Below are 16,703 nucleotides of genomic sequence, written 5' to 3'. Positions count from 1 at the left end.
GTTAACTAAAGATGGTTCACTGTTAAGAGACCTGCAAAACTGCTTAGCACATTATGATCCAGGTTTGTACACATACAGTGGAAGGGGAAACTTTGGGGCATGGTAGGTGCTTACTCAAACTCTCCCCACAAGTGTATGTGAGGTTGTGTTTCTGATGTAACCGTGAAAGATGTAGAAAATTTCTTAGAATTTTAATGTGAGAGAGAGAGCACACAAGTGAGGAAGCATTTGGTTATTTTTAGGACTAGTTTTATTCTTAACTTTTAAAAATTTAAATATAATTGATTTATAATACAGTGTTAGTTTTAGGTGTACAGCAAAATTATTCGATGATATATATATGTATATATATAAATATATAATTTTTCAGATTATTTTCTATTACAGATTGTTACAAGATTTTGATAGTCACAATTTTTTATTTCAAAAAATTTCAAATCTACAACAGAAGTTGAAAGACTGTTACAGTGAACACCCACACACCTTTTAACTGGATCAAGGTTTCTCAGTCTGGCTTTTGAAAATTACAGACTTTTCTCAGTCTGTAATTTGAAAATGAAGATATTTTCAAGCCCAAAGGTGGTAGACAACTATTTTATTGCTTATATAGGCTTATGCAAATCTCTTTGAATATTAACTGCCCTGTTTTATAATTTTACACAGTTTTTATGGAAACGAGCTCTCAAAGATCGCTTTAAATATGTTCGAAGACCCATAGAAGATGATGAACAAGTGATGAGAAATAAGTGTAAATTTGGACACCGAAGAGGCCAGACAAGGAAATCTCTTGCTGATATAAGATTTGAAATTAAAACTGTCCAGATAAAAGTAAGATTGAATCTTTAATTGTTCTGACAACTTACTGGTTGACTGATTAAGAAATAACAAATACTAAAATAATTAAAGCAAAACAAAATATCCTTTTGAAAATTTAACATGTGGGTCAGAAACCAAGAAAATCTGTTTTGCTTTTGTGAATGAGAATATTTCCAGAAGAGGGTTTCCAAAAACCTGAGCAGAGGGTTTATTGAACATCTCGTTTATTCTTTCACAATCTTCAAAAGACCTGGAGAAACTCTTAAGTTCTGGATCTTTGAATAATTTCTTTACCTCCCATCCTAAAATGTGTCCTATGCTCTTACTGTTCTTATTACTACAGAAAGTTTTTAATACTCATATTGTAGGGGTCAAGTAGCCTCTGGTTTCAAGGTTTGGGGAGGAAGATATGGGTACAAAACTCCACAGTGTTCTTGCTTTGTACAGAGGCGGCCGTGAGGAACTTCAGGCCAAGGGCCCCTGGCAGGGTCTGGAGATTCCCTACTCTACAGTGGGTTTGCTGTACCATAATGTTGATGTGGGTCCTAATTACCTGAGGTTCTGTAGATATTATCTACTTCATGGCCCCCAGATGCTCTCAGAAACAAAAATGTCCCCTGCTAATAAAATAGACTGAGCTCCTTGGGAAGGATGTCCTAACTATCAAGTTCAAGAAGCTAAATCTCATGTCCCCCGAAATACTGTTTTTCCCTCAATCCAATAGGAATGAGTGGGCTTCCCTGGTGGCTCAGTGGTAAAGAATCCACCTACAGTGCAGGAGCTACAAGAGCCGCAGGTTTGATCCCTGGGTCGGGCAGATCTCTTGGAGGACAGCATGGCAACCCACTCCAGTAGTCTTGCCTGGAGAATCCCATGGACAGAGAAGCCTGGCAGGCTACAGTCTACAGGGTCGCAAAGAGTCAGACATGACTGAAGCAACCTAGCACTCACGCAGCACAACATGAATATGTAAATCTAACTTTTCACTATAAGCACATTTATGCTAGTGAATGTACTCAGTGTAAATATTCTGTTTTCTTTTTCAGCTAGTATAATTATTTAATATTAATAGGGCAGCCTATCAGATTATCTCAATTTTATTGTCACTACTTATAAGTCTCAGGGGACGGGAGTATTTTTTTAAACATATTTTGTAAACTATTCATTCTAGCATTATACATAAGAAAAATGTTAGATCAAGATGTATTTTTAACTATCTTATTATGTAACTTTCAAAGTGTTTTCAAAATGACAGTCCAGTTAAGGTAATACAATTTTATATCTGCTCTTTGATGAAAAGACAAGACAGATGAAAGGTACATAAATTAAGAGATGTGATTTTATAGAAACTTCAACTGCAATATTCCAATTTTAAACTAAAATCATAAGATATAATTAGATTTGTTTGAAAATATATTTTATATTCTTAAAGAGCCACTTTGTAAAGGAACATAATTACATTATGCATAAGTATTCTCAAAATATGTGATTTTCCTCATACTACAAACGGAGTTCCTTTATAAATGAATTAATATTTTAAAAATTCAGTTTTATTTCTTTCCCTTTGATGCGTGTTCCACCAAAATTCACTGGAGTGGGATGAATGGTAAAACTGGAAAAGCAGTCATTGTCCCCAGCAAGGGTAAGCCCATGGGGTCAGAGGTCACCCTGACAGACACAGGCTGAATGGCAGCTCCTGTCTTGTGTTGAGCCATCATTGACCCAGCCTGTACAGTCATCTTTTTATTCTTTCTCATAACCACCTCAGTTCATCTTGTAACTGTGCCCTTTGTGGGTCCTATCTTGGAGTCTCCTAGACATGCCTGCGTCTTAAATTGAATCCTACTAAGGCCCATCCCATGGATGGAGGAGCCTGATGGGCTGCAGTCCATGGGGTCGCTAAGAGTCGGACACGACTGAGCGACTTCACTTTCACTTTTCACTTTCATGCATTGGAGAAGGAAACGGCAACCCATTTCAGTGTTCTTGCCTGGAGAATCCCAGGGACAGGGGAGCCTGGTGGGCTGCCGTCTATGGGGTCGCACAGAGTCGGAAACAACTGAAGCGACTTAGCAGCAGCAGCAGCAAGGCCCATGCAGGGGTCTTTGCTACAAAAAGAAGAGGGATTGAATGTATCAGGGCCCAAGATGAGTTAAGTTGCAACAGAATTTAGTTTTGACCTTCCTGCCAGCTGGGGCAAAAAGAGGCAACATTTTTCTTGCCAAGCAAATCTAATTGGTAAGAATTTACTTTTCTCACTCTTACAAATGGAGCTACACATTGCTGGTTCTTTAAACATTGTAATGTCTCTGTTTATGACCTAATGTTCTGTAAAGCCAAGTGCTTCAAAGAATGGAAAAAATTTTACACTAGAATATTACAGAAACAATGTATTTCTGTATTTTGTACCCAACATAGTGACTAAGCAAATGGAAAAACACCAAGAAGAGTGGAGGGACAAGTTCAGTGAATATACCACTTATCTCATGGGATTTTAGACTTCAGATGAGTTGCCTAAATTATTTCCAGTCTGCACTTTCAATTCTTATAGCTCTTTTTAAATGTCTTTATGATTTCTGAAGATAGTTGGATTAAGATATACTTGGGCAACTTTCCCATGTTTAAAACTTCTTGACTGGGCACAGCATTTCCATAATCTAGAAAAAAAGTTACCCCTTGTGCTAGAGAGATGGGAAATGCTGATGTAGGCAACAAGCCAGGAGGCAGGCCATCCCCTCAAAGGCAGGGAAGTGGGTTTTGCTAAACTGGAGAAAAGCTTTGGGAATAAATAAGGAAGGAGAAGAGTTTTTCACTTGTTTTGTTTCTGTTGTTAGAAGGAATTTACCAAAATATTGATGGTAGCTGCCTCAGTGAAGGACAGTGCATTTCTTACTCCCCTCATGTGGGCTTCTGAAGATGACTAAGCAGCTGCAGAATTTGTGTGAGTCTGAGGTCACAGATCTTTTGTCCGCAACCCTCCTCCTCCCTTAATCTCTGAGGTCAGCGTGGCACTGCTTAAACTATGCTCTGTGTGTGTGTGTCACATGCACACATACTCAGTCATGTCCAACTCCACAAACTGTAGCTTGCCAGGCTCCTCTGTCCACGGGATTCTCCAGACAAGAATATTGGAGTGGGCTTCCAGTTCCTCCTCTAGGGGATCTCCCAACCCACGGATCCAACACATCTCTTGCATCTCCTGCATTGGCAGGCAGATTCTTTACCAGATGAGCCACTGGGGAAGCCCTTATAAAACCCAAAGCTTCAGCAGCATCAAGCATCCACCTGTGAGTCTTAAAAATGCCTTGGTTCCTGACATTCTGCTACTAAAAGGAATTATAACCATGGTACGCAGAGCTATACTTGTCAGAATCCCAGGCTATGTTTCTAGATCAATCCTCCAAAAATACTGGATTTAAATGTGATGTTTAAAAATCCTTTGCCAACCTCATGACCCCATGTCACTGCTGGTTGTACATTCAATCAAATGCAGCATAAGCATAAGCAACACTGCTTCTTAGGCAGCTGCGTTTTAGCTTGAGGTCCAAGCAACTTGTAGCCCTGTGAATTGACAAATCTGTTTCACTTGCTTAATTGCCTTTTATTATACTTTTTAGAGTACTTATAAACAGAGACACAAGTAGATTCTCAAAACAGTAGAATTAACTGAGCAATATATTTTTTTTATTGAAGTATAGTTGATTTAGGGCTTCCTTGATAGCTCAGTTGGTAGAGAATCCACCTGCAATGCAGAAGACCCCAGTTCAATTCCTGGGTCAGGAAGATCTGCTGGAGAAGGGATAGGCTACCCTCTCTAGTATTCTTGGGCTTCCCTTGTGGCTCATCTGGTAAAGAATCTGCCTGCAATGCAGGAGACCTGGGTTCGATCCCTGGGTTGGGATCTTCCCTGGAGAAGGGAAAAGTTACTCTATTCTGTGAGTGGAGAATTCTCCAGTATTCTGGCCTGGAGAATTACAATCCATGGAGTTACAAAAAGTCAGACACAACTAAGCCACTTTCACTTTCATAGTTGATTTACAATGGTTCAGGTTTTAGCAGTGATTCAGTTATACACACACACACACACACATATATATATATATTCTTTTTCAGATTCTTTTCCATTATAGGTTGTTACAAGCTATTGAATATAGTTCCCTGTGTATATAGTAGGTCCTGAGTTGTTGTGCATTTTATATACAGTAGTATGTATTTGTTAATCTAAACTCCTCATTTATCCCTCCTTCACCCCTTTGCCCCTTTGATAACCTTGAGTTTGTTTTCTATGTTTGTGAGTCTATTTCTGTCTGTGTTTTAACTGAGTAATTTCTTAAGTTGCTGACAATATTATCCTGTTTAAATGATGAAGACATATTGGTATTAAAAGCTTATAGGAACTGTATGTATGCAGTGTAGTGGAATTAACTTTGTACTGTATTATTTTCTTGTGAAAAACCTGAGGTGTTAAAGTCGAGTGACTCAAACTCACCTCATGGCACGTTATCATCATTGTTCTGTGCCAGGCTTCTCTTGTTCTACTCATTTCTTTTTGTGCTCATTCATTTTTTTTAAGTATGAGAGTCCTTTTATTTTTAATTTTTATTTTATTTTTTGTTATGCTACGTGGCTGTGGGATCTTAGTTCCCCAGCCAGTGATTGAACCTGGGCCCTCAGCAGTGAGCACACGGAGTCCTAACCACTGGACCACCAAGGAATTCCCATGTGCTCATTCTTCTATGCCCTTTTCCCCACCTCTGCTCTTGGGCAGCCCTTCTAATGTGTTTCATCTGTATCTTTTTGTTTGTGCTAAGTTGCTTCAGTCATGTCCGACTCTGTGTGACCCCATAGACGGCAGCCCACCAGGCTCCCTCATCCCTGGCATTCTCCAGGCAAGAGTACTTTTTATTTGTGAGGTGTTCTAAAATGTGTACTATAATTTTGGGTTTATATATATTTGACTCAATGTAGATGATATTCTGGGCTTCCCAAGTGGTGCTGCGGTAAAGAACCTGCCTGCCAATGCAGGAGATACAAGAGATGGGGACTAAATCCCTGGATGGGGAAGATCCCCAGGAGGAGGAAATGGCAATCCACTCCAGTATTCTTGCCTGAAAAATTCCATGGACAGAGGAGCCTGATGGGCTATAGTCCATGGGGTCGCAGAGAATCAGACTTGACTGAGCACACACACAAATGCAATTCTATACCTCATTTGTATTTCACTTTTTCACTGACACTTTTGAAGTCTCGTTTATGTTACCATGTGTATTTCTACCCCGTGTTTGCAGCAATTTTTACAAGTCCTTGCTTCAAGCCCCTTCCTTCCCACCATGAATGGTACTACAGAGAACACTATTATACCTGGCTGGTTTTGGATGAAGCTGTGTGTTATTTCTTTGGCTTGTCCACCCAGAAGTGGAACTGATGGGACCAGCATGGGTACTTAATTTGACTAATTGCTTTCTAGAATGGTTTTGTCAGTCTCAGCCCCATAGTACTGCATATCTTGGTCTTCCTGCCGGTGCTTGGCCTTAGCCAGCCTTGTGAGTTTTGCCAAGACTAACAGGTATAGACTGTAATCTCAGTCTTGTGATTTGCATTTCCCTGGATAACTAATGAGTCTGAGCATCTCTCCATGTGTTTGTTAGAGTTTTGAATTCCTTCTTTTAGAAAATTACCTCTTTAGTTCCATTGCCCCGTTTTTAATGGGTTGGCATCTTTTTCTTCTTAATTTGTAGGAAGCAGTACTTCCCATACTCTAAGTCACAAAGATATTCTCCTACTCTTTCTTTTATGAAGTTTATAGTTTGCACTTTTATGATTAAATCTTTGAGTCATCTGGAGTCTATTTTTGTATATGCCATTAGGTAAGGATCTCCATAGAATTATTGCCCTTACAACCACTTATTTTTTTCACTGGCTTATGGTGGCAATTTAATTGTATGTTAACTTCCCCCTAAAAGACTTGAGTGTGTTCTGGGCACTCACTCTTATTCCATTGGTCTATCAGTCTATTCTTAATGCCATTGCCATAATTCATTTGATTCAGTTCAGTTCAGTTCAGTTCAGTTGCTCAGTCATGTCTGACTGACTCTCCGCGACCCCATGAATCGCAGCACACCAGGCCTCCCTGTCCATCACCAACTCCCGGAGTTCACTCAGACTCAAGTCCATCGAGTCAGTGATGCCATCCAGCCATCTCATCCTCTGTCGTCCCCTTCTCCTCCTGCCCCCAATCCCTCCTAGCATCAGAGTCTTTTCCAATGAGTCAACTCTTCGCATGAGGTGGCCAAAGTACTGGAGTTTCAGCTTTAGCATCATTCCTTCCAAAGAAATCGCAGGGCTGATCTCCTTCAGAATGGACTGGTTGGATCTCCTTGCAGTCCATGGGACTCTCAAGAGTCTTCTCCAACACCACAGTTCAAAAGCATCAATTCTTCGGCACTCAGCTTTCTTCATAGTCCAACTCTCACATCCATACATGACCACAGGAAAAACCATACTTAATGTTTATTACTCAGTATCACTTAGCACTTAGTATATAGACATTTCTGGGGCAGGTCACCCCCATTTTCTGGAATATGGAGAAGGATAGTGGGTCCTTTTCTCAAGAATTTGCCCCTGGGACTCCTTTGTAGCACTTGACTTCTTACAGAGAACTAGAGCCTGGACTAGGGGTACTGAGGTGGGAGGGCAAGTGGATATAGGACCAAAGGAAGGTTTTGAGCATCTGCCAGAGCAAGGAGCACTAGGCTAAGTTCTGTCTTGCTCTCACGAAGAGCCTGCTGTGACAAGATGAAGGTGGCGTATGGAGGAATCCTTCATTTCACGCTGACACAGCCTGATGCACATCCTTTCCTGGGAATCTCTTCATCCAGAGGATTCGTTGGTGGTCCTCTTGGGTTTCTGCCAAATGCCTCATTTGAAACATCAGGATCTAAATATACTTTCGAAATGCTTTTTTTGGCTAAAGTACATATTTTCTTTTCTTAAATTATCGAGATTTCTTACAGCCAGTAAAACCTTCAACTTATTACCATAAACTTGTTACTCATGGGATATAAGCTGACTTTGATAATAGTCATTGCTTCCTTCAAGTTTTTCTGAAAAAACTTGGCTTGAATCTTTCATGTGTCCAGTTCTTCATATCTGTACCTGATATTTTCATCCACTTTGAAAAGATTCTCTTCTGTCTTTATGGAGTAAATGAACTCTGAATTTATCTGGTGAAAATTTAATTTTTTTTCTTGAAGCAGTACAGGAAGGACTTTGAATTTCCCACAAAGGCTTTTGTTTTTCTCTCTATTTTTTTCCTAGTTGCAATGATCTTCTCTCAGTTTGGAGGCTATTAATGTGATCTTTAAATGCACAGATTATTTTATCTTTATCAGCTAATTTAATCTATACTTTAATTTTTTTAGAATTTTAAGTAACTTAATCCTGTTTCTTCAGAAGTCCTTTTGATGATATTTTCTTGGAGGTTTTTGTTTGATGCATGATTTCTGTTCATGCTAAGTCACTTCAGTCATGTTCAACTCTGTATGACCCTATGGACGGTAGCCTGCCAGGCTCCTCTGTCTGTTGGATTTTCCAGGCAAGAGTACTGGAGTGGGTTGCCATTCCCTCCTCCAGGGGATCTTCTGACCCAGGGACTGAACCTGCATCTCTTACGTCTCCTGCATCGTCAGGCAGATTCTTTACCACTGTTGCCTCCCAAGAAGCCCTTATCCAGCTCCAAATTCCTACAATCCCTGTTGTCTTCTCCAGGAATGACAGTCACTCCAGTCTTCCAACTGCTAGTTTATCACATGTTTAGTGTTTCTATTCATTATTGAAAGTGACATTAAAATCTCCAACTACTATCATAGTCTCTTGCTTCCTTCTGTCAGTTTTTGCCACATGACATTTGGGCCATTGTTAAATGTGTGTAAGTTGATAATTATTGTATCTTCTTAATGGATTGGCTCTCTTCCCATTTAAAATATCCTCCTTTGTCTCTAGGATCAATTTTTGTGTTGTTTATTTTGTCTCATATTAGTATAGCTATTCTATCTCTCTTTTGGTTACTGCTAGCATAATATAATGGCACCCCACTCCAGTACTCTTGCCTGAAAAGTCCCATGGACAGAGGAGCCTGGAGGGCTGCGGTCCATGGGGGTCCTGAGGGTCAGACACAACTGAGCGACTTCACTTTCACTTTTCACTTTCATGCATTGGAGAAGGAAATGGCAAACCACTCCGGTGTTCTTGCCTAGAGAATCCCAGGGACGGGGCATCCTGGTGGACTGCCGTCTATGGGGTCGCACAGGGTCGGATGCGACTGAAGTGACTCAGCAGCATAATATATCTTTTCCCATCTTTTTACGTTCAACCTACTTATGACTTTGAATCTAAAGTATGTCTCTAGTAGACAGTATATAGTTGAATACATTTTTTAGATCCATTCTGTCAATTACCTAATATGATTACTGATAAGGTAGGAATTATGTCTACTATTTGTTTTCTATTAATATATGTCATCTCTTCTTACTTTATCCCTTATCCCTCAATTACTGCCTTCCATTGTGTTAAAGTAGATATTTTCTAGTATATTAATGTAATTCCCCTTTTTGTTTCTCTTAGTAAATAAACATTTTTAGTTCTTTCTTTAGTGGTTGCCCTGGAGATTACAACTAATACCTTGATTTATAATAATCTAGTTTGGATTCATACCCTTTTAATTGTAATAGCATATAAAAACTTTGCCCCTGTATAACAATACTCTTCTTCCCTTTTGTGCTGTTAGTTAAATTTTATACATTGTATGTCCCTCAACACAGAATTTATAACTATTGTTTCATGCAGTTGTTACAACCAACAAGATGGGAGAGTTACAACTAGAGAACTATTTTAAACTGTCTTTTATGTTTACCTATGTCGTGACCTTTACCAGTACTCTATTTTTTCATGTTGATTTCAGTTATAGTCCATGTTATTTCATTTTAGCTTGAAAGACCACCTTTAGAATTTCTGGTAGGGCAGATCTGCTAGTGACCAATTCTCTCACTTTTTATTTATCTGAGAATGTCTTAAATCTCTCCTTCATATCTGAAGGATGTTTTGCTGGATATAGAATTTCTATAGGGGATTTTTTTCTGGTTTGAGATTTGGGTGTTCTAGCACTCAGTTCGGAGAAGGCAATGGCACCCCACTCCAGTGTTCTTGCCTGGAAAATCCCATGGATGGAGGAGCCTGGTGGGCTGCAGTCCATGGGGTCACACAGAGTCGGACATGACTGAGCGACTTAGCAGCAGCAGCAGCATTCAGTTATCATGGTTTTGGCCATAGATAACAGACAACACTGCCTGAAATTGGCTAAAATGATAAGGAGAGCTATGGTGTCACATAATAAGAAACCCAGAGGAAGATGAGTGTGGATATGATTTCTGCTCACCAAGTACTCAGCTCGGCTCCTCCAGACCACCAGCAGGACTGTACTTCTCCACTCCCTTGAAGTGAGATGTGCCCATGGGACTGACTCTGACCAATGAAACGTGAGAAGGAATGTCAAGGGTGTTGAAGATCCAGTATGCGGTGCTCCATCTTCTCCCTTTCTTTGGCAGTGGTGACTGACTTTCTAGATGGTAAAGCCAGATTTTTCAGAGGAGGAGGATGAAGAGATGGGTCTGTCCCATGAGAGATAAACTTCTGTTGCTCTAACATTTGGGGGTTGTTAGGTAGAGCAGCAGCATCTTGCCTATCCTGAATAATACCAGCAGCTCCAAGCTCAGCATGTCAGGCTTTGGATCCACATCTCAGTGATTCTTCTGCTCCTGGCAAGCTTCATCAAGTGATAGAGTTCTAAGGACTTTTCTCAGAGTATGAAAAATACAAAACTAATATTTTGTCCAATTCTGACTTGCAATATCAAAATATACTGGGAATGTCACAGAAGTTTCCATAGAGAGGTTAATTGGTGCTTTTTAAAAAAACTTATGCCGTATCTAGGACAGTAACACAAGGATTTAATAAATGATTCTGGGGTGCCCTTGCATACAAAGTCCTCCAAACATTGGTTAAATAGATAAAGAAGCTAGCTAGCTAACTAACTGCTAGGTGTTAAATTACAAGCACCATATTTATACAGGTTCATTGTCTGAGTTGTCTGAGATTTCACTTACCTATGGTGGACTATGTTCTGAAAATATTAAACAGAAAATTCCAGAAATAAAGAATGCATAGGTTTTAAATTGAGAGAAAGACCACATTCACATAAATTTTATTACAGTATATCATTATAATTTTTCTATTTTATTTTTAGTTATTGTTGTTAATTACTGCTGCTGCTAAGTCGCTTCAGTTGTGTCCGACTCTGTGCGACCCTGTAGACGGCAGCCCACCAGGATCCCCTGTCCCTGGGATTCTCCAGGCAAGAATACTGGAGTGGGTTGCCATTTCCTTCTCTGGTGCATGAAAGTGAAAAGTGAAAGTGAAGTGTGCCTAATTTATAATTAAATGTTATCATAGGTCTGTTAAGGAAAAAACAGTCTGTACCTAGTGTTCAATACCATCTGCAGTTTCAGGCTTCCTGTGGGGTTCTTTGAACATATGCCCTGCAGATAAGGAGGGGACTACTGTAATTTATTTCTCTTAAAACATTTTATTTTTCTATTTATTTGAGAATATAAGTACCCCATGACTTTGAAAGTCATTAGTAGTTCTCTGTGTTAGCTTTCCTTGGCTTAGAAATCAAATGGATTTGAAAGCCATGAAAAAACTGCTTGGATAGTCAAATGCTAAGGACATCTATGAGGTTCCTTTGAATTTCTTTTAGGGCATTTACTGTTTGCTTCTTACTGTACCTGACAGATGATAATTTATTGTATAATATTCTAATCATTTTTATAGCCTTTTCCACAGTTGTTTCTCTCATGGTGCAAAACTGAACAAGATAGCAAAAGTTGAAGAAAAATGTTGACAGTTAATTGCATTCTGGATATAATGCAATTACTGCCATCAGCAGGTGGCACATTTGCTAATACTGTGAAGGTTTACAAGTCAGCTGTGCACTTGGAAACATAGGGCAAAGTCAAAGCCCTTTCCCTGCTGACTAAGACACATGACTGTATGTTAAGGAAAACTGCTCAAGTTACACAAGGAAGCATCGTTTTCAAAGTCACTTTGATGACAATAGAAGTAAAAACAGGGATGATTGGAATTTGGTATGAAGAAAACCCTACCATCGAACATAGCACTCTCCAATAGAAATATAATATGCACCAAAGATATAATGTAACATTTTCTAGTAGTCACATTCAAGAAAAGTGAAACAGAGCGGGTGGAATTATAATATTAAAACTATATTTTACTTAACCCAATATTATCATTTCGGCATGTAATCATTATGAAAATTTGTTAATGAGATGTTTTACATTCTTGTTTTGCATACTAAGTCTTTGAAATCCAGTGTTTCCAGTACATGTATTAATTTGGTCTAGCCACAATTCAAGCGGTCTATAGCCAATGTGGCCAGTGACTCTAGAGTGGACGACTACCTTAGAGGAATTAGAGGGTTAAACGACACTCTCCAGTATACACCATAGTTAGCAGGAAGCATGACCAGTTACTAATGTCAAACCCTTGTTGCATTTCTGGGGTAAATCCAAGTTAGTTTTTCCTTGTTCCTAGTATGTGCAACTTTGTCCAGAAATGAGATTGGCCCGTAATTATCTTCTCTCATACAGTTCTTTCAGGTTTAGGAATCACAGAGGCTTCACAGAGGCCTTCGTAGAATGGACTGGAATACTTCATAGAATTCTATTTTTTTCTTTGACTCCTTGAAAGAATTTATGTAAATTTGGTACACGCTTTGTTTGGAAAGTTTAGCAAAATTTAACTGTGAAACTTTCAGGTCTTGGTATCTTCTTTGTGGAAAGACTTTAATTTTCTAACTAAATTTATATAAGGTTGTAGGAATTTCTTTTTGATCTGCTGGTATGTTACATTTTTTTCTAGAAATTTGTTCACTTGTTCTATGTCTTGCTAATCATCTTATGTTCACAGATAGTGGATCTACCTGACACTTTCCTAATATACTTGTAAAAGTCCTAATTTTTCCCATCTTTTATAGGTAACATCTGTTCACATTCTGGTCAGATGACAGGATGTCAACTTGCTGATTCAAGTGTAGTTCAGCCAAGTGTCCTCTCAGCTAATTTTTCAAGAGTTTTTTTGTTGTCTCCCCAAAACCTGTTGATTGCCTTAGGGTTTTTTGTTTGTTTGTTTGTTTTTCTGGCTGAGCTGTGAGGCTTGCAGGATCATATTTCCCCAATCAGAGATTAAACTTAGGGCCTCAACAGTGAAAGAGTCCTCACCACTGGACTCCCAGGGAATTCCCTGATCGCCTTAGATTTTTGTTGTTGTTGTTATTTATTTTTTAATTGAAGGATAATTGCTTTACAGAATTTTGTTGTTTTCTGTCAAATCGCAACATGAATCAGCCATAGGTATACATATATCCACTCCCTTTTGATCCTCCCTCCCACATCCCTCCCTATCCCACCCCTCTAGGTTGAAACAGAGCCCCTGTTTGAGTTTCCTGAGCCATTCAGCAAATTCCCATTGGCTATCTATCTTACATATGGTAATGTAAGTTTGCATGTTACTCTATCCATACGTCTCACCCTCTCCTCCCCTCTCCCCATGTCCATAAGTCTATTCTCTATGTCTGTTTCTCCATTCAGATCAGATCAGTTGCTCAGTCGTGTCCAACTCTTTGCGACCCCATGAATCGCAGCACACCAGGCCTCCCTGTCCATCACCAACTCCCGGAGTTCACTCAGACTCAAGTCCATTGAGTCAGTGATGCCATCCAGCCATCTCATCCTCTGTCGTCCCCTTCTCCTCCTGCCCCCAATCCCTCCCAGCATCAGAGTCTTTTCCAATGAGTCAACTCTTCACATGAGGTGGCCAAAGTACTGGAGTTTCAGCTTTAGCATCATTCCTTCCAAAGAAATCCCAGGGCTGATCTCCTTCAGAATGGACTGGTTGGATCTCCTTGCAGTCCAAGGGACTCTCAAGAGTCTTCTCCAACACCACAGTTCAAAAGCATCAATTCTTCGGTGCTCAGCCTTCTTCACAGACCAACTCTCACATCCATACATGACCACAGGAAAAACCATAGCCTTGACTAGACGGACCTCTGTTGGCAAAGTAATGTCTCTGCTTTTTAATATGCTACCTAGGTTGGTCATAACTTTCCTTCCAAGGAGTAAGCGTCTTTTAATTTCATGGCTGCAGTCACCATCTGCAGTGATTTTGGAGCCCAGAAAAATAAAGTCTGACAATGTTTCCACTATTTCCCCATCTATTTCCCGTGAAGTGATGGGACCAGATGCCATGATCTTCGTTTTCTGAATGTTGAGCTTTAAGCCAACTTTTTCACTCTCCACTTTCACTTTCATCAAGAGGCTTTTGAGTTCCTCTTCACTTTCTGCCATAAGGGTGGTGTCATCTGCATATCTGAGGTGATTGATTTCTCCTGGCAATCTTGATTCCAGCTTGTGTTTCTTCCAGTCCAGCGTTTCTCATGATGTACTCTGCATATAAGTTAAATAAACAGGGTGACAATATACAGCCTTGACGAACTCCTTTTCCTATTTGGAACCAGTCTGTGGTTCCATGTCCAGTTTGAACTCTTGCTTCCTGACCTGCATACAAATTTCTCAAGAGGCAGGTCAGGTGGTCTGGTATTCCCATCTCTTGAAGAATTTTCCACAGTTGATTGTGATCCACACAGTCAAAGGCTTTGGCATAGTCAATAAAGCAGAAATAGATGTTTTTCTGGAACCCTCTTGCTTTTTCCATGATCCAGTGGATGTTGGCAATTTGATCTCTGGTTCCTCTGCCTTTTCTAAAACCAGCTTGAACATCAGGAAGTTCACTGTTCACATATTGCTGAAGACTGGCTTGGAGAATTTTGAGCATTACTTTACTAGCGTGTGAGATGAGTGCAATTGTGCAGTAGTTTGAACATTCTTTGGCATTGCCTTTCTTTGGGATTGGAATGAAAACTGACCTTTTCCAGTCCTGTGGCCACTGCTGAGTTTTCCAAATTTGCTTATTGAGTGCAGCACTTTCACAGCATCATCTTTCAGCATTTGAAATAGCTCAACTGGAATCCCATCACCTCCACTAGCTTTGTTCGTAGTGATGCTTTCTAAGGCCCCCTTGACTTCACATTCCAGGATGTCTAGCTCTAGGTCAGTGATCACACCATCGTGATTATCTGGGTTGTGAAGATCTTTTTTGTACAGTTCTTCTGTGTATTCTTGCCATCTCTTCTTAATATCTTCTGCTTCTCTTAGGTCCATACCATTTCTGTCCTTTATCGAGCTCATCTTTGCATGAAATGTTCCTTTGGTATCTCTGATTTTCTTGAAGAGATCCCTAGTCTTTCCCATTCTGTTGTTTTCCTCTATTTCTTTGCATTGATCACTGAAGAAGGCTTTCTTATCTCTTCTTGCTATTCTTTGGAACTCTGCATTCAGATGTTTATATCTTTCCTTTTCTCCTTTGCTTTTCGCTTCTCTTTTTTTCACAGCTATTTGTAAGGCCTCCCCAGACAGCCATTTTTCTTTTTTGCATTTCTTTTCTATGGGAATTGTCTTGATTCCTGTCTCCTGTACAATGTCACGAACCTCATTCCATAGTTCATCAGGCACTCTATCTATCAGATCTAGGCCCTTAAATTCAGTACCATTTTTCTTGATTCTGTATATATGCATTAGAATACAAAATTTATCTTTCTCTTTCTGACTTACTTCACTCTATATAGTAGGTTCTAGTTTCATCCACCTCTGACTCAAATGCATTGCTTTTTATGACTGTGTAATATTCCATTTTGTATATGTACCACAACTTCTTCATCCATTCATCTGTTGATGGACATCTAGGTTGCTTCCATGTTCTAGCTATTGTAAATAGTGCTGCAGTGAACAATGGGATACATGTGTCTTTTTCAATTTTTGTTTCCTCAGGGTATATGCCTAGGAGTGGGATTGCTGGATCATATGTGGTTTTATTCCTAGCTTTTTAAGGAATCTCCATACCGTCTTCCATAATGGCTGTATCAATTTACATTCCCACCACAGTGCAAGAGTGTTGCCTTTTCTCCACATCCTCTCCAGCATTTATTGTTTGTACACTTTTTGATGATGGCCATTCTGACTGGTGTGAGGTGATACCTCATTGTAGTTCTGGTTTGCATTTTTCTAATAATGAGCAATGTTGAACATCTTTTCATGTGTTTGTTACCCATCTGTATGTCTTCTTTGGAGAAATGTCTGTTTAGGTACTTTCCCCACTTTTTGATTGGGTTGTTTGTTTTTCTGGTGTGGAGTGGTATGAGCTGCTTGTATATTTTGGAGATTAATTCTTTGTCAGTTGTTTCATTTGGTATTATTTTCTCCCATTCTGAGCGTTGTCTTTTCACCTTGCTTATAGCTTCCTTTGCTGTGCAAAAACTTTTAAGTTTATTCAGGTCCCACTTATTTACTTTGCTTCTATTTCCATTAGTCCAGGAGGTGGGTCATAGAGGATCTTTTTGATTTATGTCATCCAGTGTTCTGCCTATGTTTTCCTCTAATAAGAGTTTTATAGTTTCTGGTCTTACATTTAGGGTTTTATCCATTTTGAGTTTATCTTTGTGTGTGGTGTTAGGAAGTGTTCTAATTTCATTCTTTTACATGTAGCTGTCCAGTTTTCCCAGCACCATTTATTGAAGAGGCAGTTTTTGCCCCATTGTATATTCTTGCCTCCTTTGTCAAAAATAAGGTACCCATAGGTGCAAGGGTTTATTTCTGGTCTTTCTATCTTGTTCCATTGGTCTATATTTCTGTCTTTGTGCC

The 16,703-nt window shown here is 39.5% G+C and overlaps 1 protein-coding gene across 4 annotated transcripts in view; it reads left to right on the top strand.

Moving 5' to 3' along the window:
- SAMD3 (sterile alpha motif domain containing 3) overlaps positions 1 to 16,703 on the top strand; it is a 46,615-nt gene that overhangs the window by 20,802 nt on the left and 9,110 nt on the right. For all 4 annotated transcript variants that reach the window (XM_024996520.2, XM_059889635.1, XM_010808543.4 and 1 more), the window contains exon 7: positions 664 to 828. In XM_024996520.2, the coding sequence (XP_024852288.1) occupies positions 664 to 828 (165 nt within the window). The remainder of the gene's footprint in view (positions 1 to 663; positions 829 to 16,703) is intronic.

Source organism: Bos taurus, chromosome 9 (assembly GCF_002263795.3).
Source record: "Bos taurus isolate L1 Dominette 01449 registration number 42190680 breed Hereford chromosome 9, ARS-UCD2.0, whole genome shotgun sequence".
Classification (NCBI taxonomy): domain Eukaryota; kingdom Metazoa; phylum Chordata; class Mammalia; order Artiodactyla; family Bovidae; genus Bos; species Bos taurus.
Note: the sequence above shows the minus strand (reverse complement) of the source record. Positions and strands in the feature narration are given on the sequence as shown.